Here is a 24,170-nt window from a genome sequence, read left to right as displayed (position 1 = left end):
AAGCTGGGTTTTTGTTGGGGTTGGTGTTTAACTCACCATAAGTAAGGGGACGATGGCCAGCCCTGTCTTTTGCTGCTCATGCCAGTAGGCTGTGTTTGTTTATATGCAGATCTTTGCTCTCTGCAAGGGGGCTGTGTGGATTTCTAGGACAGGACTACGTAGGCACATTTTGGGGGTGATCCCCTGTAAGGTGCCGTAATGGTGACGTCCTTACTAGTGAAGATGTCATCGGGGAGTAAAGAATCTATGCTAGCAGTGGCACTAGCAAGTCGTAAAATTAGCAATACTCTGGTCATTTAGATTACAGCCTTAAAAATGTTCCTCTACTTTGACCTGCTAATTTGTGCTAGGGAAATCTATAAGAATCTGTGATTTAAGAAAAAAAATTCAAAACAAAAGTTTAACTCAATCTAATTTTTAAAATATCTTAAACATATTTTTATTGACTTCAGAGAGGGAGAGAGAGATAGAAATATCAATGATGAGAGAAAATTATCCATCGGCTGCCTCCTGCAGGCCCCCTACTGGGGATTTAGCCAGGAACTGGGCATGTGCCCTGACCGGGAATTGAACCATGACCTCCTGGGTCCAAGGTCGACAATCAACCACTGAGCCACACCATCTGGGCTCAACCTAATTCGTCATAAGGGAATGGTTGGGTGAATCATCACTCATGGTCCCAGCAGCATCTCCATCATGACAAAGCCGGAAGTTCTAATAGCTGTGAGCAGAAGCAAGCCTATAGGGTTCTCAAGCACCAAGAGTCGTAGGAATACCAGGTCCTCCACCCACACAGTCACTACTGAAACACATTTAATTGGCACCAATACTTGATCAGAGGCTAAAGAAAATGTCATTTAACTCATCACCTAGTATTGGCTGTGAGGAGTTCAGAAAAACAAGTTCACAGTAAAAAATGAGTTGACTGCTTTTCTAGGCCCTGGACATCCAACTATTACCTAACATCCCCTATTAAACTATATCAGATATTGCAGTCACCAGCTTTAAATTTCAAAGAAGATAAATTGTGTTTAAAGACTAAAAGCCAAGCTCAAGGAAAGTGCTATCAAACTAGAAACAAAGATCTGGAAAGATGAAGGGCTCAGCTGAACCTGGCGTTCAGGCTCGTGAAAAGCGAGTTTACAGAAAGAACTATAAACCTAATTGGAATGTGAAAAATAATTTACCTCAAATGATACACAGCATAAACCTTTCAAACACTTGCAACTTAACACCCGCAAGATGATGAAGCCTGCTCTTGTTCCAGGATGATAATTGCTTTTTAAGCACAAAGGGATCATAAAAATTCCACAGTGACAAAACAGAGAGTCCTGAAACGGCTCCATTAAAACACAATCGTGGCAAAGAGGATTAGAAAGACTGCTCAACTCCAGGAGTGGGACGATAATCGAAGTTCTACACACCCAAGTTGTAAAGTGCGTATCTCATTAGTGAAATAATACCCTGGTCCCAGGGGAAGTGCTTGGCAGAGACATCAGGCATGCCTTCAGAGGCTCCCTAAAACACACGCCGACTCTCCCTGGGCAGGACCATCGAGCTCAACAGATATGTACTGAGCACCTACTATACGCCACTTCCGGCTCTATGCGAGGCACAGCAGTGAACAATGTTAGGTCTGACAGTTAATTCTACCCTGGATACGGACTTAAAACGAATTGAACATCCACTTTAACTGAAAAGTACAATACTTATCTGCTACAAAAGTTTGGTGTCCTGGAAAAAAAAAATGACAGGGAAGCATGGCTATAAATTTTTTCCAACAAGATGGGTCCTTTTACAAAAAATACATTAGAATAACCTATTATTGAGCTATATAGCTCCTATTAGTCACTGTTAACATCAATGAAAATGACTTTCTTCTGATAATACATTTAAAAATTATGTATATCTACTCAAATTTCACTTAAGAAGCACCATTTTATCTTTTCAAATCTCTAAGTGGTCATCCTCAATGACAAAAGGCTAAAATAAGAGGTAATATTTGTATCTCTTCATAATTATCATCAATATTCGGCTATGAGCCATATCAAACACCTTTATATAACTCTTCCAATCACAAAACCTATACATAGTAGTTGCTTAATAAATATTTGCTAGAACAATCCCTTTACCTGAATCTCTTAATCCCTGAATTTCAATGATCAAATACCCTATTCTTTCTAATAAGTTTTTTAATTATTTCCAAATATTTTGACACATCACATTAAACATTTACAGACTGAATAATGCTTTCAAGACTCAAGAACCAGCATAAGATACATTTCCTAGGCTAAATCTAAAGGCGTTAAATTAAGCACACATGTAGGTTTATATAAAAAGCAATAAGAAATACACCAGTTTGTGTTGTTTCTTGAAATCTGATTGAAATCTGAGTTTAAGTTTAAATGTACAGGAAAAAAGAAGAAATTGATTTCTTTCACGAAGACAGCTTTGCAAAGTTGCAGAGCTGGTTCCACAGAACCAAGATTTCATCTGTCGCTGGTGAACCCAGCAATAAGGTTGTGGACAAGCAACAGTGTTGAAACCTTGTCAAGAAATATTTTAAATATTAAAAAGTTATGTCAACCCTTGTTCTGTTCATGACTAAACTTGATACAATCAAGAAAAATTAGTTTCGGATGTGGAATACTTCGGGGATTTGAAGTAGTTTGCTAAATAGGAAGCTAAATCCAATTACTTTTCTGAAGATTTGGCATCTTCAACTGAAAACCAATATTCCAATTAACATTAGACAAATATCCAAGCTTATCCACATGTTCCAGGCATCCTTTCTGGCCAACAAGTAGGCTGCATTTCTGTGTTTAATTATTCCCTTATGTATACATAGGGCCTGCATTATACTCGGAGTACATAAGGCCAAAAAAAAAAAAAAAAATCTTACATTCCTCTGTGGTCCGCTTCTGCATGTGCACAATCCAAATTTAACCTCCTACATATTTTTATCTTTTCTAAGTTAAAAATGTGCCAACAAGTCTTTTTTAAAAATATGTGATGTTTCAAACTACGTAAATGGAGGTAATATCAAAGGCACTCCCTGAATCACTTCGCTGTACCCAAGAATTACAAACAAAAAACAGCTTCATCATCAAATGTTGCCTCTAGCCTGCCTGAGGTCTAAAGCAATTCAGAGCACCCTGAGCTAGATCATTTATCTACGTGGCTCCCTTATCTTGCCAGGAGCGGGGCAGGCGGGGGTGGGGGCATGGGCAGTTGCTAGGCAATGGGTATAGAGTTTCAGTCATGCAACAGGAAACCGTGTGGAGATCTGCTGTCCCATAGTGTGCACGCAGCTAACAGAGCTACACAGCATACTCACACATGTGAGTTAATGGGGTTAAGCCTATGTAGTTTTTTTTAACACGGTTAAAAAAAAGTGGATGGATTAATAAAATGGGAGATGAGAGAGTAGAGAAAATAAAAGTAGACAGTTCTCATGAGACACGTGTGTGAAAGGGGGAAAGAAAGTATGGACTACATCTCAGAGAGAAACACAGGGAAAAGTTACAGGAGGCAGGTCTACCGTTGGGATAAACTTCTGCATGTTTACAGGCTGTAGGGAAGGAACAGAGAAAGGAAGAGATGGAGAATATATAAGCCAAAGAAACAGCTAAGTAATTAGGATTCCAGAAGCTAGTGGAAGGTCAAAAGGGTCAAGTGGAAAAGTGACCTGAAGAAGAGGAAGGAACCTCACCCTCTGAGACAGGAAGACAGGAGAGGCTTGGTGAGACATGTCGGTCTCAACCTTCCTGACCAATAGGATTGACGCTGTCTCCTGGGAGTGAGAGGAGGAGCAGGGTGAGCAGTGGCCCCAGGAGATTGCTGACTGGCTAAGAGCCATGGGAGAAGGGACTGAGTACAGGGAAGCTAGAATTTCAAGCAAATGAACTCGAAGGCATGTTTTCAAGTGGCAGCAGGAACAGAGACAGTGCTCTGATGTGGTTGGCGTCTCAAAGGAAAGGAAAGAAGAGAGAGAGAGAGAGAGAGAGAGAGAGAGAGAGAGAGAGAGAGAGAGAGACTGAGACTTATGGGACGAGAGAAGATATCACTTGAAATGATCAGTGTTAGTCCATGCCCTACAGCAGGGGTGGGGAACCTTTTTTTCCTGCCAAGGGCCACTTGGATATATATAACATCATTCTCGGGCCATAGAAAATTATCAACTTAAAAATAGCCTGCTGTATCTGGTCAAACATTTAATTAACTTGCCCCTAATACCAGGGCAGGGCCAGACCAAATGGTTTTGTGGGCCATACATGGCTCTCGGGCTGCACGTTCCCCACCCCTGCAAGCAAGGAATGTGAAAATAAATTGAACTTGGAGGCATGTTTTCAAGTAGAAATGGCCCGGATAAAGTGAGAGAGGAAGCTTGCTACTGTAGCTAATGCAGAATGGAGCAAGCCCACTTCGCCTGTCTGCATTTACTGTTCACCAGTGAAGCCTCTCTTCGCTAACATAGACCTTTCTCTGCAAATCTGTTTGTTAAACAGTCCCCGTACTTGCCCAGTATGTCACTGTTTCTTGCACCGATGGACAAGCAAAGAAACAGTTCCAGTCGCCAGTCATCCAAGGGGTGATAGGTCACCAGGAGAAAAGAGGCTCGAAGTCAAGTAACTATAATGTCAGGCAGAATATAAATGTCACAACACAGGCTTACTCATCATGCTCCTGAGGTTTAAAGCAGTTACAGATGACTGGGAGAGGCAAGATGAATTAGGAAAAGGCTTCAAAAGAGACAGACTTTGGAGGAAGCTTCCAGAAAAGAAGAGGAGTTGAGGTTGGTGGGGAAGGGTGAGGTTCAAGTAGTGAGACTAGCATATGCAAAGGCATGATAAAAGAAATGCATAGGGTAATTGTGATCAAAAGAGAACAGTCTAACAAGCAAATAAAAAGATGTTCAACATTATTAGTCATCAGGAAAAATGCACTAAAATCATAATGAGATATCCAGAGTAAGACAACAGAATGGCTACAATTAAAAAAACAGACAAGCCCTGGCTGGTGTGGCTCCGTTGGTTTAGCATCTCCCATGCACCAAAAGGTCACTGGTTCAATTCCCGGTCAAGGCACACACCTGTGTTTCAGGCTCAATCCCCAGTAGGTGGTGTGCAGGAAGCAGCCAATCAATATTTCTCTCTCATCAATGTTCTTCTCTCCCTCTCCTTCTCTCTCTCTAAAAAAATCAATAAAAGCATATTTTAAAAAAAAAACAGACAATAACAAGTGATGGTGATGAAACTGGTGGAGAAACTGGAACCTGCATACATTGCTGGTTGGAATATAAAATGATACCACACTGAGAAAAACATTTGGTCAGTTGCATGAAAAGTTCACCATAAACTTACTATATGACCCTGCAATTCCACTCCTAAGAATCTACCAAGAGAAAACAAAATGTATGTCCACAGAAAGACATTGCATGAATATTCCTAACAGCACTATTTATTTATTGGTCTAAATTGGAAACAACCCAAATGCCTATTGACTGATAAAAACAGATGTGGTGCACCCACACTATGGAATTCCACTCCGCAATAAAAAGGAGTAAGCTCCTCACACACACTACAACATGGATAAACCTCAAAAACATTGTTTGGTAAAAGGACCCAGATCCAAAAAACTACTTATTGTGTGATTTTATTTACATAAAATAAAGAGACAGAAAGTAGACTAGTAGCTTCTGGTGTTAGGGGTGAGAGGAGATTAAGTGTAAATGGGCATGAGGGAGCTCTGGGGGGAACAGTAATGTTCTAAAATTCAATTGTGGTGATGGCTGCACAACTCTAAGTTTATTAAAAATCACTAAGTGGTACATTTACAGTGGGTGAATTCTGCAGTATGCTAAGTATCCATTAATAAAGCTTTTTTTTTTTTTTTTGGTCAGAGGATAGGCTAGCTTGACTGGCAAGCAGGTTTTGCAGAAGTAGGGGTGAAGATTAGAAGGAGGTGGGTTGCAGTCTTCAGAAATGTTTGAATGCTGGAGTGAGACAACAGGGGTCTCCTGGAGGTTTGGGAATGGGACAGCACAAAAACAAACAAAGAAAAAGTACAGATAATTACATGGAGAAGGTTAGTGTTATCTGATGTGTCAGATAAGCAGTTGACTCGTTAGATCATAAGGACCAGGATCTATGGGCTTCCTTCAGTTCATGGCCTCAATTTCGCAAGGGCCGATCCTCCTACACACCTCTACCTTGAGTCATGAAGGTGGGGTAAAAGATGGAGGGGGAGATGACCCAGTGAAAATCTATCACTTCCATGGGACACACATCTCCAAACATATATGACCTCTGAGCCCATCATTCTAACTGGTGAGTCAACTGAACAAGAATATTAAGTGCTGGCCAGAAGCCAGTCCCAGATGGGGGGAAAGGGCGGTAGAGAATCAATGTTTGGGTGGGAGGGGAGGTTGGATTTCCCTGAAATCTAATATTCTGCTATATGAGATTTGAAAATCATGTAAAAGGAAACTTTAAAATAGAGTGTGAGCCATCATGGAAAATAGTGAAGTACCTGCTGATTTTACTGCACAAAATTCTATTAACGATTCCCAGATAGAGTGACAATATATTTAAATCGATTTAAAGACCAACGTTCAAAGTCATTTCTTTTCATTTAATTGTGTTTACCTACTATGACCTTCTCCCTGGGTATACAGTTGGGTCTCACAAAAATATCTTTTTAAAGAGATACCACCTCAACTTATCCTTGGTTTCATGTGGTACTTTCAAGCAGCACTCAGCACACTGCCAGCACTCTGTTTATTCATACACAAACACACAGCAGGACTGATAAAACCGCTCAGCTACTCACAGATACTCTTATAAAGACTGTACATTCCTTCTTTTAATCCTCCTAGGTCTCTCTAGGAAACTGGCTCTGTTTCCCTTTATTTAAAGAGAGAGGAAGGGGGAGGAAGGAAGGTAGGGAGGAGGGATGTGAGGATTGTGATCATTGTTAATTCACAATTCAAACCATTCAGAACTCCATTTACAAAAAACTAATACAAAAGGCATAAGTGTGCCAGATGGGATTAAACAGGAAGACAGATAACATACATGAAAGAAGACTTCATACAATTACAGATAATTGGAGGCCACTTATATATTTTTCTCTCAACACTGACACAAAAAGATAAGATTTGCATTTCCTTATAATGGGCCCATAAATAGCTTTATTGTAATATTAGACACATCTTGCTTCTGAGTGTATCTCAAAAGACTAATTTAAAAAAAAAAAAAAAAGATCAAACAACAAATAGGAGGAAATTGTCCCACAAGAGCATACCCCCTGATTACTTTGGCTTAGAATACTTTTTATCAGACAGGTGATCAAATTTCTGAATCTGATAAATTCACCAAAGCGAAATCCTAACGTTGAGTTTACAACCTAGGGAATTGTTCAAACTAACACTAGCAAGCAGAAAACTTAAATACTGACTGAAGAACATGCAGATAAAAGAAATATGCATTTAATTTATTTAAAAAAAACCATGCATGCCCCAGGGAAGTAAAGCATACCAGATGGATATTAAAGGTAGAATGTTTTTTTAATACACTAATAGGTCTGTTCTCCCTTTGATTTATGTACAACACCCATTAATGTCAATTAGTGCTACATACTTCAACCCAGGGAAGCATAACTCCAATGTTATAATAATACTTTGCACTTACATATTTTGTTTGAAAACTAATTCAGTCTCACAAAGCCCTGTAACTTAGATCCCAATCATTCAAGTCCACCGAACAATGGTAATGGGTCAACAGCCACACCCCAGTCTACGGCTGACATTAGATGACCCCGAAGGCTCCATTTGTTCCTGAAATTCTGAACCACCAGAAAGTTAAGTCTCAGTCCCTTGCCCTATTATGCAGATACAATAAATATTTACGGAGAATGTTACTAGAAGATAAGCACCATGTTGGATACTTTTCAGACAGATTCTAAGAGTCCAACGATGAAATTAAAGCAGCAAGGCTCAGAGGGGTTAGCGACATGCCCCAAGTCAAGGAGCCGGGAAGAGCTGAAACAAGGACCCAAATCTGTGGACCCAAATTTGATGTGTGTTTTTCTTCTTTTCCAAATTCTAAGAGAAAGTTTATTTAGGAAGTTACAGAGGTAGTAGAAGTGAGCCACCGGGGCTGCATGGGCTCAGGAAACAAGGTACAGAGGCAAAAAGGGGAGCTTAGAGAGAGAAAGGCAAAGGTAACGTGCTTGGAGGGAAGAAGAGGTGAAAGAGAAAGGCACGGGTGTACTCCTGAGAGGGAGAGCATACCTTTTTTTCCCCTTAATACCTGAATACATGGTTTATGTAAGGGAAGGTTCCTGGTAGTCCCCTAACCATATAAGAGTACTTCCCACTGCTCACTGTTCACATCCAGTGAATGAAACCCATTGGGTCAATGATAGTCTTATCATAAACAAGAATTTAAAAGAACTAAAGGAAATTAAAAATCAAGAAAAGAGGCATTATAAGAAACAATATAAATTGTGAGTTGACAACTATCTGTAGCAAGAACTGTAATGTCCACTAAGGTAGCCACTAGCCACATGTGGATATTTAGCACTTGAAATGTGTTGCAAGTATAAAATAAACCATGTTTTCAAGACTTACTATGAAAAAATATAAATAAATCTCAATAATTTTTATTGGGCCGAAACTGGTTTGGCTCAGTGGATAGAGCATCGGCCTGCGGACTGAAAGGTCCCAGGTTCGATTCCGGTCAAGGGCATGTACCTGGGTTGCAGGCACATCCCCAGTAGGAGATGTGCAGGAGGCAGCTGATCGATGTTTCTCATCGATGTTTCTAACTCTCTATCTCTTTCCCTTCTTCTCTGTAAAAAATCAATAAAATATATTTAAAATAAAATAAAATAATTTTTATTGGATTACATGTTGAAATGGTAACATTAATATCACTTGTTTTATTTTACTTTTTAAATGTAGCTACTAGAAAACGAAAAATTATATATATGGCTCACACTTGGAGCTTCACATTTACTTCTACTGGGCTAGACCATATAGCCACACACACTGATGTATATGGAATATTTCAGTGATATACTTGTAACAAACACACTTTGGACAACACATTCTAGGTTGCACTCTAACCTGGTTGAAAAAAATTTACATAATTTTGAAAGAGCTTTGTATACGTCTCTCATTTGCCTAAAGGGACTAGTGAGGTCAGGGTCAACAAGACAACACCAACTCTATTCCTATATTCATTCAAGTACAAAGTACAGGTACCTAATTGCTCTCTTTTGAATAAACTAACTCATCTAATCTAATAATAGACAAACAGGATAATTAACCGTACCTTCGCTATGCCTCCCATTGGCTAATCAGCGAGGTATGCAAATTAACCGCCAACAAAGATGGCGGTTAATTTGCATATGTGGCTCTGGACAGAGCGGCTCCAGACGGAGCGAAGGCCTGGGTGCTGGGTGCCGGAGGAAAACCGGTGCTGGCAGCCAGGGGAAGGGAAGGCCTATTGCATGAATCTTTCCATGCAACAGGCCTCTAGTCCTATATAATAAAAGGGTAATATGCAAATTGATCTAACAACAGAACGACTGGGAATGACTGGTCACTATGACACACACTGACCACCAGGGGGCAGACGCTCAATGCAGGAGCTGCCCCCCCTGGTAGTCAGTGCGCTCCCACAGGGGGAGCTCTGCTCAGTCACAAGCCAGGCTGACGGCTGACAGCACAGTGGTGGTGGCGGGAGACTCTCCTGCCTCCTCAGCAGTGCTAAGGATGTCCGACTGCAGCTTAGGCCTGCTCCCTGCTGGCAAGTGGACATCCCCCGAGGGCTGCCGGGCTGCCAGAGGGATGTCTGACTGCCAGCTTAAGCCTGATCCCCCAGGGAGCGGGCCTAAACCAGCAGGTGGACATCCCCCGCGGGGTCCCAGACTGCAAGAGGGCACAGGCCGGGCTGAGTTACCCCCACCCCCACCCCCACCCCTGCCGAGTGCACAAATTTTTGTGCACCGGGCCTCTAGTATATGAAATAATAACCCAAAATTCTACACATTTGGAAACTAGAGAAATTAGCTTCTAAGGTATACATAAGAGAGAGAAAATATTTCCTCCGAAAATACCAATGAAGACCAAGAGTTGAGGAGCATATCTCATTTTTCTTTTTCTTTTTCTCTTTTAAAATATATTTTTATTGATTTCAGAGAGGGAGAGATAGAAACATCAATGATCAGAATCATTGATTGGCTGCCTCCTGCACACCCCCTACTGAGGATTGAGCCCACACCCCAGGTATGGGCCCTGACAGGAAATTGAACCTTTACCTCCTGGTTCATAGGTTGACGTTCAACCACTGAACCACACCAGCTGGGCTATATCCCATTTTTCAAAAAGTTATTATTTCTTTTAACTGTAGTAAAACCCAAAGACTATAAAATTTACCATCTTAACTATTTTTCAAGTGTATAGTTCAGTAGCATTAAGTATATTCACGAATTGTGAAAAAATTATTTTCATGCTTATCAAATTATGATCATAATGTTAAAGGAGATGGTTTAAGAACATAAAGTCAACTAAAACAAATGTATACCATTTTTAATTTTTTTATTTCTTCCAAATCTTTGCACACCTACCTATTACAGACACATTTCATTATTTATTTACTACATATTAACCTGCTTTTTTCAATTACTACAAATGTTTTCTATTATTCCAGTTTTTTAAATAATGGCATGAAATGATATCATTTCAAATAAAACTACAATAACCTAATCATTTTCCAACTATGAAAAGCTGGTTTCTAATTTCTTGCCAAGGTGATTAATACTGTAAATAAACAACTTTGTGAACTATTTTCCAAGAGTAGAAATAAGGGGTAAAGACATACAAACTTCCTTTTTTTTTTTTTTTCTTTAACCATCCTTTTTTTTTTCTTTTGCCATCCCATCCTTTTCTTTGTTAACTTACCTCTTCCATTCATCCCAAACATGTGACTGCAAATTTCTGTGCCCCTTCTGACCTGCTTATTCTCTCCTTCACAGAAAGATGTCTTTTTAGCTCTTAAGTGGGTATAAGAAAAACAAATGCAGCCCATCACCACATCCCAGAGACTTCCTCTCAGTCTATTAGCAGAGTGTTTTCCTTGCCACGGCAAAGAGGAACGCGGGCCTCTGAAGCGTTTCATCACATATTCCTTGGTGTTATCGGCCAAAATCATGCTCATTTGAAAAGTCATAGACCAAAAAGCTCTCAGACTTCTGTGTGACTGAAAATGACTTTTATATACCAATTCCATACAAATAAACAGAGTGGAAGGAAGTTTTAAGCACAGAAAAAGTAACAAATAGCAAAACGAAACCACAGGATCTCTGTTTAAAATTAGGCCTAATACAGCCCCTGTTTTCCACAAGAGAGAAATTGGCCAAGTGCTTTTCTAGAACATTAATGACTATCAGTCATTACATCACACATATGTCATCTGACACAATTAAACGTTCAGATAGTAAACATTTTCCCTCTGCTACAACAGAGGGTCAGTGTTCCTATGGGGAGGAGAAATCTCGGTACACACAAGAGCATCACAGCACAAGCCAAGCCGGAGGGTAAGTCTAAGTTCCCTTCATTCAGTTCAACCCATCAGTCCTGCTTTGACTAACAAACATACGTGAAAATTTTATAATGTGAAGAGGACTTATTTTCCAAAGCTTTTCTGCCAAATGCAATAAGCATTAGCACTGGACGGCAAAGAAAACTGAACTTCAGTAAAAGTCAACACATTAACGGTCGCCTCTTCCCCTGATACCCCAGTTTCAGACGTAATATATCCTTTCGGGAATGCTCCAGATTCCGTTACCTGTCCAGTAGGGTATTCACAATGAATGCTGGGTGGCTGGTCATAAATATATGCCACGCATATGCACAAAGAGTTTGCATGAATCTTCTTTTTCTTTAATCCTACTGTAGTTTTGCTAAAGAAAACCTAGGATGTCTACATTCCACCTGGAAATGATTAAAATAAAAATGCCACATGAGTTAGGAAAGCAGGGACTTTGGAATCTGTGACATTGGGCAAGTTGCTTAACTCTGCTCAGAGCCTCAAGTTCTTCACCCATAAAGTGGGAGCAATAATGCCATCCTCACAAAATGATTGTATTAAATAAAGAGATAAATGAAACTGACCTAAGACTCAACAGATACTCAATAAATACAAATTTCTCTTCTCTCCCCTTACTTCAGGGGTGGGGAACCTTTTTTCTGCCAAGGGCCATTTGGAAATTTATAACATCATTCGAGGGCCATACAAAATTATTAACTTAAAAATTAGCCTGATACGTTTGTCAAACATTCAATTAACTCACCCCTAACGCCTTTGCAGGGCCAGACAGACATTTCCCACCCCTGCCTTACTTCCTTTCTTAGGTTCTTCAAAACCATATTCAGATGGTTGACAAGGCAGTAATTCCAATTATACAATGATGAAATTTAGGTGTCTCGCTGCTAAAAATTAAAAGAAGAAATTCTCCACATGCTTACTTTCATTTAACATTATACCTCTTAACCTAGAAAGTAAAAGGTCTTTCTAAAAGGAAGACTTTTCCCCCCCAAATTTGAGAATAAATTCTTGAAATTGTGGTGAGCAACTGGAAAATCTTCGCTCAAGGAGGCCAGGCCCTTCCCGTGTAAGAATCCCAAGATGCTTTCCCCAGAGCAAGAGCACTGGTCCTTCTGCTCAGTGCTGGTGGTCAGGGAGGACTGCCTGGCAGGTGGCCCCATGAGTGCGAGGTGGCAGCAGGCTGACACTAAAGACAGGCATGCTAGTAAGAGTAAAACAATAATGTGGGCGTGTGGGTTTCAGTCACTGTCCAATCAAAGACACAGCTATAGGAAATGCCTTACAGTTAAAAGCAGGAGACAAGTGCTTGATTGACCCCCTTGTGCATGTAACCTTATAACTATTGACGGGGGATTTTTATGCCAGTGACCACCTGTTGGAAGGCTAAATAGAGGCTGCAACCCGCAACATGCCTAGAGACAACGAATGCAGAACAGTGCTCCTACGTGAGTTAACCTTGTCACTCCAGGGTCACTTAGCCAGGATGCCTTTCCCAGAAGGAAGCCCGGAGCTGTCCAGAGAAGCTCTCACGGACGCCCACTGCACCTCTTTTTCTTCCTTTTGGGGAAATTTGCAGGTGGTTTGGGGGCAGTGGTAATAAAGCCATTCTGTCTGAAAACTCTACTCTGTCTTTGAACTCTGTCGTGTATTGGAACTCTCGGTCTTCTTGTCCTATTCATCACAAATGAGTATCCTGACAGCCAGGGCCTCCATTGCTGTAGTGTCCAGAGCAACACGGAAATACAGGGCCTCTTGTTCGATAAATTCTAGGGATTTCAAGATGGCCACCACAGAGCATGAGACCAAACATGGGTCCCATGAGCCCGCCCAGGACAGGGCTGAGGGGAGGATAGGCAAGGAGGCTGGACAGCGAGTCCATCTCCAAACAACTGGCCGGACTGAGCACGTCAGCGAATGTCCAGGCAGCCTCGTTAGCCTGCACACAACACACATACTCTGCTTGCTTTAAGCATCTCTTGACAAAACTAATGGATCTTAAAGTCCATAGACAACAACTGATTATAAATGAATAAGATTCTAATGACAACAAAAGGTTCTCTAATTCAAAAGTACAGAAAACCCAAGTTCAAGGGTTAGGGAACGTGATTATATTTCCGAAAAGTTGATAAAGAATCAAGCTGGAGAATTTAGCCTTATGTATAATCTTGTAATTTTCATTGGGAAATTATGTTCATGATTTAACTATGTCATTAAAAATTTACTAAAAATAATTAAAATAAAGAACATTACCTAGTTATAATTTAATGTGAATATTTATGATAAAATTGAGTTGAAACTAAGTCACATTTTCTTATAGTATTCACATTTTTCTTTTGAAAACTTGTTCATTCCCTTTTTTTATCAAAAAAGAATGGAGGCTTAAAAATACAGATTCAAGTGAAAACCCCTGGTTTTGATCATCTTTTCTGTAACCGTACATATCATGGAAAAACCCAACCCCAAGGCTAAGCAGAAAACATTAAAAAAAAACAGCACTTTAAGTGTATAAAGACAAGGAAGTCTTGCTATCTGGAAAAGATGGAAAGCATTAAATCAAGCATCCTCATCAAATGCCTTTAAGCACTCCTCTGCCACTGTGTCCACAAAAAGACCCAGCCTCCTTAAAGACGAGGCTCAGCCAATCTGCAGCCCAGTGTGGTCGGCATGGCAGGAGGCCCGAGAAGGAGAGACAAGTCAACAAAGAGATCCCGGGGAGGCGGAGGAGGAGGAGGAGGGGACAGAAAACCATGAAAAACAAAGCAAATGAAAAGGGCACGGAAGAGAGAGTGTGTGTGGACCAGAGGGCCATCAGGCCTACGAGGAGCCACATAACCTCCTGCACGGGAGCACTCGTTCTGTCTTTGGGGAGCCATGCGCCCCGCACTCCCACATACACGGTGGAGCAGAATCTCTGTAACGACACGGTGAGTACTTACCCCATCGTATGGAAAAAAGCCCAGTGTTCTTTCCAGAGTGCCCTCCTGCTGCTACAGACTTTTCAAATAACCATGAGGATTTCAAGCAGCAAATGTATTATCAATACAGTTATTGAGGTTCACATATTAGCTATTTTTCTTTCCTCTAGGGAAGCTAACTCTGAAAAAAACACACCTGATTTTCAAAGTCAACAGCACGTGGCAGAGGTACTACCACTGGCCCTGTACTTGCCTGTTTGTAGGTGCCGTCCAGCAGCGTGTCCAGGTGTTGGAGGGGGGCAGGAGTTTTGTCTTTGAACCTTGTTAACAGCCGGCGCTGGATGGCCCGAAATTGCACAGCTCTTTCAGATAGGAGTTCTTCCAACTTTTCACCATTTATCCGCAGCTACAACAAAGAGTTTCTTAAATTCAGGTTAAATGTGTACGACAAAAATATTTAAAGTAAAAATACAGAAAATTCCAATTAAAGTCTGAAAGAGTAATGAAGAAATAAAAACATATCAAAGAGTTAAGAATTAAAATGGTGATATTTGGTACATGAATACAAAGGTAATACAGTGGAGTAGGTTAAATAAAAATTTAGTAAAGATGCCTAGTATGCCTAGGGAAAAATAGATTATTTAATAAATGTGTTGAGAAAATTAATTAAATACATGGGGGAAAGAATAAGAATTTCTCCCCTAGTATTTACAGCAAAATTAATTGCAGAGGAATTAAAAGTTTAGACACAATAAAAGTACCAGAAAAATTAGAATTTTTACATAATCTCAGGATGAGAAAGACCCTTATGAGTATAGTCAAAAGTCAAAAGCCACAAACACACACACACGTGATAAAGGACTGAAAAAAATTAATTCTATATGGTTTACAAAAAGAAAAACATTATGAGTAAAGTGATAAGACAAAAAGCAAACTGCAAAAAGAGCAATAACCACACCGACTAAAAGTCATGCCCCTAAACTAATATCCAGAAAGCATCTACAAATCAATGAAAAAGGGCCACACCCAATACAAATCATTAAGAAAAAGAGCAACAACCCAATAGAAAAATGAGCAAAATTTACAGAGAAGTTAATACAAATAAGCTCTCACACATACAGCCTTTGACCTACCAATCCCACTTCAAGGATCTTATCTTATGGGTATGCCTGCAAAAGCTAATGTAGATATAAGCATAGTCATTATAAAATAGTTTGTTATTGTAGTAAAATGTTATTAAAAATCAAAATACTCATTAATAGGGGAACAGATTAAATGAATAAAGATGACTACTTTGCAGGACTACTGGGTACTGATATGCAAGGCTATCCAAAGATACACTAAATGAAACAAAGAAAATAAAAAATACAGAGTAGTATGTACAATGTACTACCACTCGTGTATTTTTTTAAAAACAAATCTGTTGACACAGTTGTGATCGCATGAAATAGTCCTAGAATGACGCGCCAAAGCCAGATTCCAGATGCTGGCCCCAAAGAGGAGACTGGAGGGTGAGAATCAGAAATTACTCTCCACTGTAATTCTTTCCATAAGTTTTAAATTTAATATTAAGATACAAGAAAGCTAGTCAAAGTCATAAAGTAGAAGAAACTCTCTATGAAATTAGATCATGTGAACTACTAATTCAACTTATAAAACAGTCATAACTAGTTCTGAAATAAATATATCCAAAATATTCAGAAATCAAGCATAGCTAACATTTCTGATATCAAACCAAACTTCCTTATCTTTTCATTATATGTACTTTCCATAAAAATCTTGGAACTTTATTAGCTTCTTTTAATACCAATGTTAGAAACAAAAAGGAATTAACTAAATACAAGAATATTCTCTTGAAGGGGGAAAAAGCTTTCTTTACCAAAAGTTGTGATAAATTTCTTAAACTAAAATTTTTTAAAAATAATATTTCATCAATAATTATGACGATAATATCAGGATATAAAAAGGGAAACTCTAGTAAGTTCTTCAACTCTATTTGATAATGACATTATTTGTAATTGGTTTGTATGCACTGAATTTTTCCCTTTATGTTCAGACTGTGTTAAACAAAGTTATTATAGCTTGAAGTCAATGCCTTTAGGATGTTGAAAGGGACTGAAATTAGGTAGACTATTCATGTGACTCTCTCTCTCTCTCTCTCTCTCTCTCTCTCTCTCTCTCTCACGCACACACACACACACACACACCATCCTATATAATAAAAGGGTAATATGCAAATTGATCCTAAAGGCAGAACAACCAGAACGACTTCTGGAACAGTCACTATGAGGCGCACTGACGCCCTCTCGGTCCCTTTCCCCTGCCGGCAGGCTCCGATTGCCTGATGGTGAACGGGGAACCAGTGGTCGGTGGCAGGGGACACAGACAGTGCCAAGCCAAGGCCCCGCCCCGCCGGTCACCCCACACACAGAGGGCGACTCGTGGCAGGGGCAGGGCTGGCGAGTGGGCAGGAACAGCGGACCTCTCGGTCCCTTACCCCGGCCGGCACCGATCATCCGATGGCGAATGGGGGAACCGGGGGTGGGTGGCAGCGGTAGGGCAGGGCCGGCTGCGAGCAGCCGGGGAAAATGGCCCTGATCACAAGCCAGACCTAGGACCGTACCTGCACAAGAATTTTGTGCACTGGGCCTCTAGTAGTTTATGAACAGAAATGCAAAATCCTATTGAGTCCTCAAAAAGTACTCACTCTAGCTTCCTTGAATGATGTTCAAAATTCTTTTGCAATTCCCCTTTGTAATTGCCTACAAAGTCTATCTATAGACCAATAAATAAGTAGAGCCTGGTGAATTTTTTTAACACATGGGACTTTTAAAACAATTCAATATTCAGGCAACAAAGTTACTGTCGGATCTCATTTATTTAGACATTTAGTCATTTAGCATTTTACTAAGCGTCCATGGTGCCAGATACTGGCGAATATTTTATGTGGTTACCCTCATTCAGATGCAGAAGTTGTGGTGTGCTTGTTAAGAAAGGAAAGGAAAAATCACTTTGCTTTACAATCACACCTCATTTATGGCCTGCTCGTGTTAGTCAGCCTAATGGCTGCCGATAAGCTCCGATTGTTTCAACACCGGGTTATTGGGGTCAAAGGTTAAGTCCTCATGTGGAGGAATTAAATCAGCTCTGTTCTGAGGCAAGACCACATGCTTAGCTCCAGGCAGCCACTCTTAATTGTCTGCAACTGATCACAAACCAGATTCACAAAAACTACCGTCCATAAAAGAAGAACAGGTTGGAGCATCTGGCCGAATAGCGTGTATCGTACAATTCTTACCTCTGCAGCATCTCTTTCTTTAATGTATTGAAAAATTATAAATAATATTTGTTCTACTCATACACACCTCAAAATGATGATCAATTAATGCAAAATATTCTTGAAGGGGCATGGATCCAGAAAAAGAACATGCGAAATCTTTGCTTCCCTGCTTTTCAAAGTATTCTTGGAGGCGGATAATAAGCTCATTTGTTATGAGCCAAAGATCTTCAAATTGTTCACTCTGAATGCGATATCGTTCTAGGAGAGGAAAAAAATAATTAATAAAAATGCTTATTACTAGCTGAAAATACATGAATTGTTACTAACTCTGATAATGAATACCAAAACAAAAAGGACAAAGATTTCTTTGATGGAATATAGAAACAATTTCTACTGGCTTGATAAAATATTTGTAGTGCATTATTGAGGTTTTCTGCATCAGCCACTTAACATTTTCAAATTTAATGCCAAATGTATGTGGTCACAGTGCCAAGCTATAGAGTATGGTCCTTTTTACTCTGTATGTATCTTATAAGACGTTACAGTACAATAAGAAAAAAAAAAACCTCAAATTTGGGTCTTTCCAGAGAACAAACAAACAACACTTTACTTTAAAGGTAAGAAAACAGCCATTGCAAAAATACAATCTGGTATCATTACAGTAAATTTCCATATCATGGACTAATTCAGCCAAGGAGTGTCCATTAAAGCCAGAAGGCCATTCTATAATGAAGTAGGTTTTCTGAATGTGTATGTTAAAAAATTGACAAATTTATTTATTTATATGTTTTTCCTTATGTGGACACATTTGTAAAATTAAAAGTTTAATTTCACAGAAAAGTTTTCTGTGTGTATTACGGTAATTTTAAATTTATACAGAATAGGTCTAGTCAATGAGTGCATTCACCAATCACCGAGAGTAAACAAATGCGCACACTGGGGTGAGGGTTAGCGCACATGGAACATCGCCTGCTCACGTTAAAACTGCTGCCGTCCTAGGAGGAGGTTTGGCCCAGTGGACAGAGCATTGGCCCGCAGGCTGAAGTAGCAGGTTCAATTCCAGTCAAGGGCACATACCTTGGTTGCAGGCTTGATCCCCGCGAGGCAACCAATCATGTGTCTCTCTCACATCAATGTTTTTTTCTCTCTGTCTCTCCTCCTCCCTTCCACTTCTTTAAAAACCCATCAGGTGAGGATTAACAAAACAAAACAAAATGCTGCAGAAAGTCACACCAAGTGACAACAGAACCAACTACCATGAAGGATGCATGTGCTAATCCTTCTGGACATTGTTTATAAGCAGTGCTCTTGGATTTAAATATGTGGGCTCTACTTGTAGATATGTAGTATCCATTTATGTCAATGAAATTACTAGTGTTCTTTCCAACATATGACCTATTCCAGCCGTGGGCAAACTACGGCCCACGGCCCGGATCCGGCCCGTTTGAAATGAATAAAACTATTGAAAAAAAAGACCGTACCCTTTTATGTAATGATGTTTACTTTGAATTTATATTAGTTCACACAAACACTCCATCCATGCTTTTGTTCTGGCCCTCCGGTCCAGTTTAAGAACCCATTGTGGCCCTCGAGTCAAAAAGTTTGCCCACCCCTGGCCTATTCGCTGAAATTCATTAAAAATAATAGTGAATTAATAACAAAAAAATAACCTGTTAATTTAATTATAAGTAAATCTGGTTAAAAGTGTTTTTAAATTAGCAGGGTGTTAATTTTCACATATGACATATGGACTAGAATCCAAAGTCTGTTAAATTGAGGTCCACAAAATCAAGGGTTTACTGAACCTATAAAAATGCAATTTATCTTTGAATTATAAAATTTCTATCAATCACAATTAGATGTTGAAAAATATTGGTCACACATATGTAATACCCTTTGTAATACTTTAAGCAATAAAAAAAAAAAGAAAAAAATATTGGTCAAGCCCTGGTTGGGTAGCTCACTTGGCTGGCAGTTCTTCCTGTACACCAAAAGGTTGAGGGTTCAGTCCTGGTCAGGGCACATATTTAGGTTACAGGTTCAATCCTCAATCGGGACACTTTCCGAAGGCAACTGATTGATGTTTTTCTCTCACAATAATGTTACTCTCTCTCTCTCTCTCTCTCTCTCTCTCTCTCTCTCTCTCTCTCTCTTTCCCATTTCCACCCTCTCTAAAAATCAATAAAAACATATCTCCTGATGAGGGTTTAAAATATATATATATATATATATATATATATGTGTGTGTGTGTGTGTGTGTGTGTGTGTGTGTGTGTGTGTGTGTCAAAAATTTAAAACTATCTGATATAAAAGGTATGGAGTGAAACAAGTAAAAAATCTAAAGAAAATCAATGAAAAATTCAAATATAAATAAATTTCTAGATGCCCCACAGCTACTTGAAATAGACTGAATGTTTATATCCCCCCAAAAATGCATATGTTAAATCCTAATGCCCAATGTGATGGTATTTGGAGGTAGGGCCTTTGGGGGATGATTAAGTCATGAGGTGAAGCTCTCGTGAAAGAGATGAGTGCCCTTATAAAAGAGACCCCAGAGAACTCTCTTGCCCCTTTGCTATATGAGGACATAGCAAACAGACAGACAGCTATGAACCTGAAGCAGGCTCTCACCTGGCACCTGCTGTGCCAGAGCCATGAGCTTGCACTTCCCAGCCTCCAGAACTGCGAGAAGCAAATTTCTATTGTACAAAAGCCACCCAGTCTCTGGTATTTTGTTATAGCAGCCCAACTGGACTAAGACAGTACACTACTATGACCAAGTATAATGCATGAATGTCACCAATAATAGAATTGTAAAAATAATAAACATTTAAATAGATGTAATCTTTTCTGTAACATTTGGGGCTTTAATTATTTTCTTACTTTCATCAATACATGAGGGGGAAACAGAAAAACTAACTTTTTATAATAAAAAATTATACTTGGGATTTAGAAATATAAACACAATTATTTATAAGTGGATTTTTTTCAGATTACCAAAAATCAACAAGAATTAATGAGTCAAAGGTTTATACGGCATTATTTTGATGATTAAGCATTTTCTTAGTTTTTAATGTTTCAAAATAGTTAACATTGCACTGGAAACTTTCCAGAGTCTGCATTTCATGGAAAGGAGAAATAAAAATCTATTTATAATATAACATGAAAGAAGAAAGTTGTATTTTAAAATACACCCTTACAATACTAGTAATTAAAATAGCTGCCAAAATGAACATTCGATTTATTTTTTTTTATCCTTTTTCCTTTGCATCTTGTAATAGCAGCTCAGTGGAAATAATCATTCCAGCTTCCAAATGAAATAAATTTAGATGACTGGAGTGCAGTCAATTGCCATTCCACTCTACTACAAATGGAGAAAATAATGGATTTAACTAAGCAGGGCACAAAAATGCATCACGTCAGTGTCTATTCATGTCAGAACATCTGAAGTTCATCAATATAAATAATGTTTGTATTCATGTCATAAACAAAGCATCAGTATAATTTATACTATTTGGAAATTTTTAAATGCGAGATGGAAAGGCAGATGAAGGCTTTTGGAACCAAGAAGTTTGAGAAAATAATATAAACAATTTCAGTAGATATTAGTATAATATTCTAAATATACAACCTCTTCGATATTAGTGGAAACTGTAGATGATTTCTCTAAATTTACTTTTCAAAAGGCTTTTTCCAAGCTGGATTTATATAATCTGGCCATTGTCCCTTGATAATATTGCTAAGAAGTTCTAAGATAAATATGAAACAGTAATATACTGATGACTCATTGCACATATTAAAGTGCACACAGTGGCATGGGGTGGGTTTCCAGTGACTTTGGATTTGGTCATTACACTTATCTCTAAATCACAAAGCCGCTACTATATAAAATTCCCAGACGGAAGAAAATTCCCTGATTTCTAAAACCCCATGCTCTATCCAGCATCTGAGGATACCTTTTCCTCTTTGTGGAGTGCCCTCCACCCAATAATCTCCTACTCATCCTTCAAGATCTTTCACAAACAAAAGCTCTTGTGGAACCTCACTCCTCTGGGCTGCAATTGCACCTGAAGGGGCTTCTGTCAGCACCAAGCTCGAGTACTGGTTCTCTACCTGTCTCTCCCATTAGTCCAGGAGCGCCACCAGAGCCACCAGTGTTTATATCTAACATGTCTGCTGAATGCAAAATGAACAGAGGCAAGAGCAAAGCCTCTCACATGCTTTCCTCTGAAGATATCTTGGTTAATATGTTTCAAGATTACATATGCTGTGGAATATAAAACAGAAAGCAACCAACAAAACAAAACAAACTCACAGGCATAGACAAAAATGTAAGGTGGTTACCAGGGGAAAAGGGGAGTAGGGGGAGAGTGATGAGGGTAAAGGGGGACAAAAGGATAGTGACAGGAAGAGACTATACTTTGTGTGGTGGGTCCACAATGCAATATACAGATGACATATTAATGAAAATAGGTTTACAGTCGTAAGTTTATTCTTTTTTAATATTTATTATTGTATTATTTTCCACATACTTCCATAAACTTAATTTTGCCCACCCCTCTAATGTATTAACCAATGTCACCCCAATAAATTTAATTTCGATAAATAAATAAGTTTTTAAAAGATTACAGATGCTTTCTTTTGGCAGATGCAAAAAGAAAATTTTTCTCAAGGCCCAACCCTTATTCACATACATGACTATAATGTTTTCATTATACCTGAAAGCAAAATAATCAAGAGACAAGCAAAGGACTTTTAAACTTGATCTTATTCAATTCAATCCCTCATTCTAGCATGTTAAAATCTTTCAGGATAATCTTTCATTGTATTACTTTTCTTTTCCCAAAGGCCTACTCGAGGCTACATAAATTTGCTATTTGCAATTGCTTAACCCTGCTTGTGACACTGAAAATATGTATTTACTCAGCATTCACTGTTAGTGACCAGTTTAGTTGGGAACAGAAATCTAAGTTGAAAATCATTTCCCTCAAATCTTGCAAAAAATTCTTCCATTGTGTTCTAGCATCCAAGGCAATCTTCTTGATTCATGCATGTTCTTTGAGTAGCTTGCTTTTTCCTTTTTAATCTTTGAGGATATGCTCCTAATCCTTAGTGCTCCAAGATTTCAAAAACTGTGTCTGGATGTGTTTCTATTTCTGTTTCATTGTGCTAACATTAAACAGGCTCTTTCAATATACACAACTGCGACATCTCATTTCCCTGAAATCCCTGTCTCCATTGTTCTCTCCATCTTCACAAGCCACTCTCCGAAAGGTGTGATTTACATCCAATCCCTCCTGTCACAGTAAAATTACAAAAGCTTGTCTTTCAATCTTCCTGGACACCCCCAGTGCCCGCCACCCAGGCCCTGTATCCCACCGCCTCTCTCCTTCTCAAAGATTTCATTGCTTTGTGATTCCTTTCTCTTTCCTGATCATCAGCCTCTCCCACTTAACTCGATCATTTCCATTACTATTCAAACATGTTCTACTATTGAAAATTTAAAAACAAAATAAAACCCACACTCCTTCCAGCTACATCTCACTTCTGAATTACTACTGAGTTTGGTTGTCCAGTTCTTTCTAAACACTTGCAACACTGGGTCCTCTACATTTATCCTTGGATTAAGCTGTAGCTTAGACTGTACCGATTTGAGCTCAGATAGAATTATATCTAGTAAATTGAGTTTTATCAATATTTTTAAAGCTCTGTGAAATTTGCTACTCATGAACTATAAAGATAAGCTATATAAACATTATTTTTTAAATATATATGTTTTTTATTGATTTCAGAGAGGAAAGGAGAGGGAGAGAGAGATAGAAACATCAATGATGACAATCATTGATTGGTTGCCTCCTGCACACCCTCCACTGGGGATTGAGCCTGCAACCTGAGCATGTGCCCTGACTGGGAATCAAACCATAACCTTCTGGTTCATAAGTCGAAGCTCAACCATTGAGCCACACTAGCTGGGCTAGAGACATTATTGACCAAGTGACTTGTCCTTGTTATATTCAGAAGAGAAATTACATCCTGGATTCAGAATCACAAAAAATAAGAATGCCAGACACACATTGGGTACAAATTACCTCATTCCTTTCTTGGGGATGGGTATTCTGATAGAGCAGTAGGGAGCACCAACATCTACCTCAACCCCAGAAAACTATACTTTCTTCATATCTATCTCCCTTCATCACCAAGGGCATCTCCTAGGTAGAATTCTGTGAGACACTGAAGTAAAAAAACCACCATGGAATTGTAATGGCTACCCTTTAGATTTCAGTTGACATAGTTCATGTGGTTCCTTATTTAAAAGGCCTTGTCCTACCCCATGACTCAGCCTGTCAGTCTGCACTATGG

General features: G+C 39.2%; 1 protein-coding gene across 1 annotated transcript in view; it reads right to left on the bottom strand.

Annotated features, from left to right (window-relative positions):
• Positions 1 to 13,286: 13,286 nt before the first annotated feature.
• The window catches only part of BBS9 (Bardet-Biedl syndrome 9), a 168,298-nt gene continuing 157,414 nt past the window's right edge, over positions 13,287 to 24,170 (bottom strand). The window contains exons 18-20 of the mRNA XM_059711285.1: positions 17,896 to 18,068; positions 14,780 to 14,936; positions 13,287 to 13,381 (exon numbers count right to left, since the gene is read on the bottom strand). Coding sequence (XP_059567268.1) covers positions 13,287 to 13,381; positions 14,780 to 14,936; positions 17,896 to 18,068 — 425 coding nt within the window. The remainder of the gene's footprint in view (positions 13,382 to 14,779; positions 14,937 to 17,895; positions 18,069 to 24,170) is intronic.

Source organism: Myotis daubentonii, chromosome 10 (genome assembly GCF_963259705.1).
Source record: "Myotis daubentonii chromosome 10, mMyoDau2.1, whole genome shotgun sequence".
In the NCBI taxonomy this organism is placed as follows: Eukaryota; Metazoa; Chordata; class Mammalia; order Chiroptera; family Vespertilionidae; genus Myotis; species Myotis daubentonii.
Note: the sequence above shows the minus strand (reverse complement) of the source record. Positions and strands in the feature narration are given on the sequence as shown.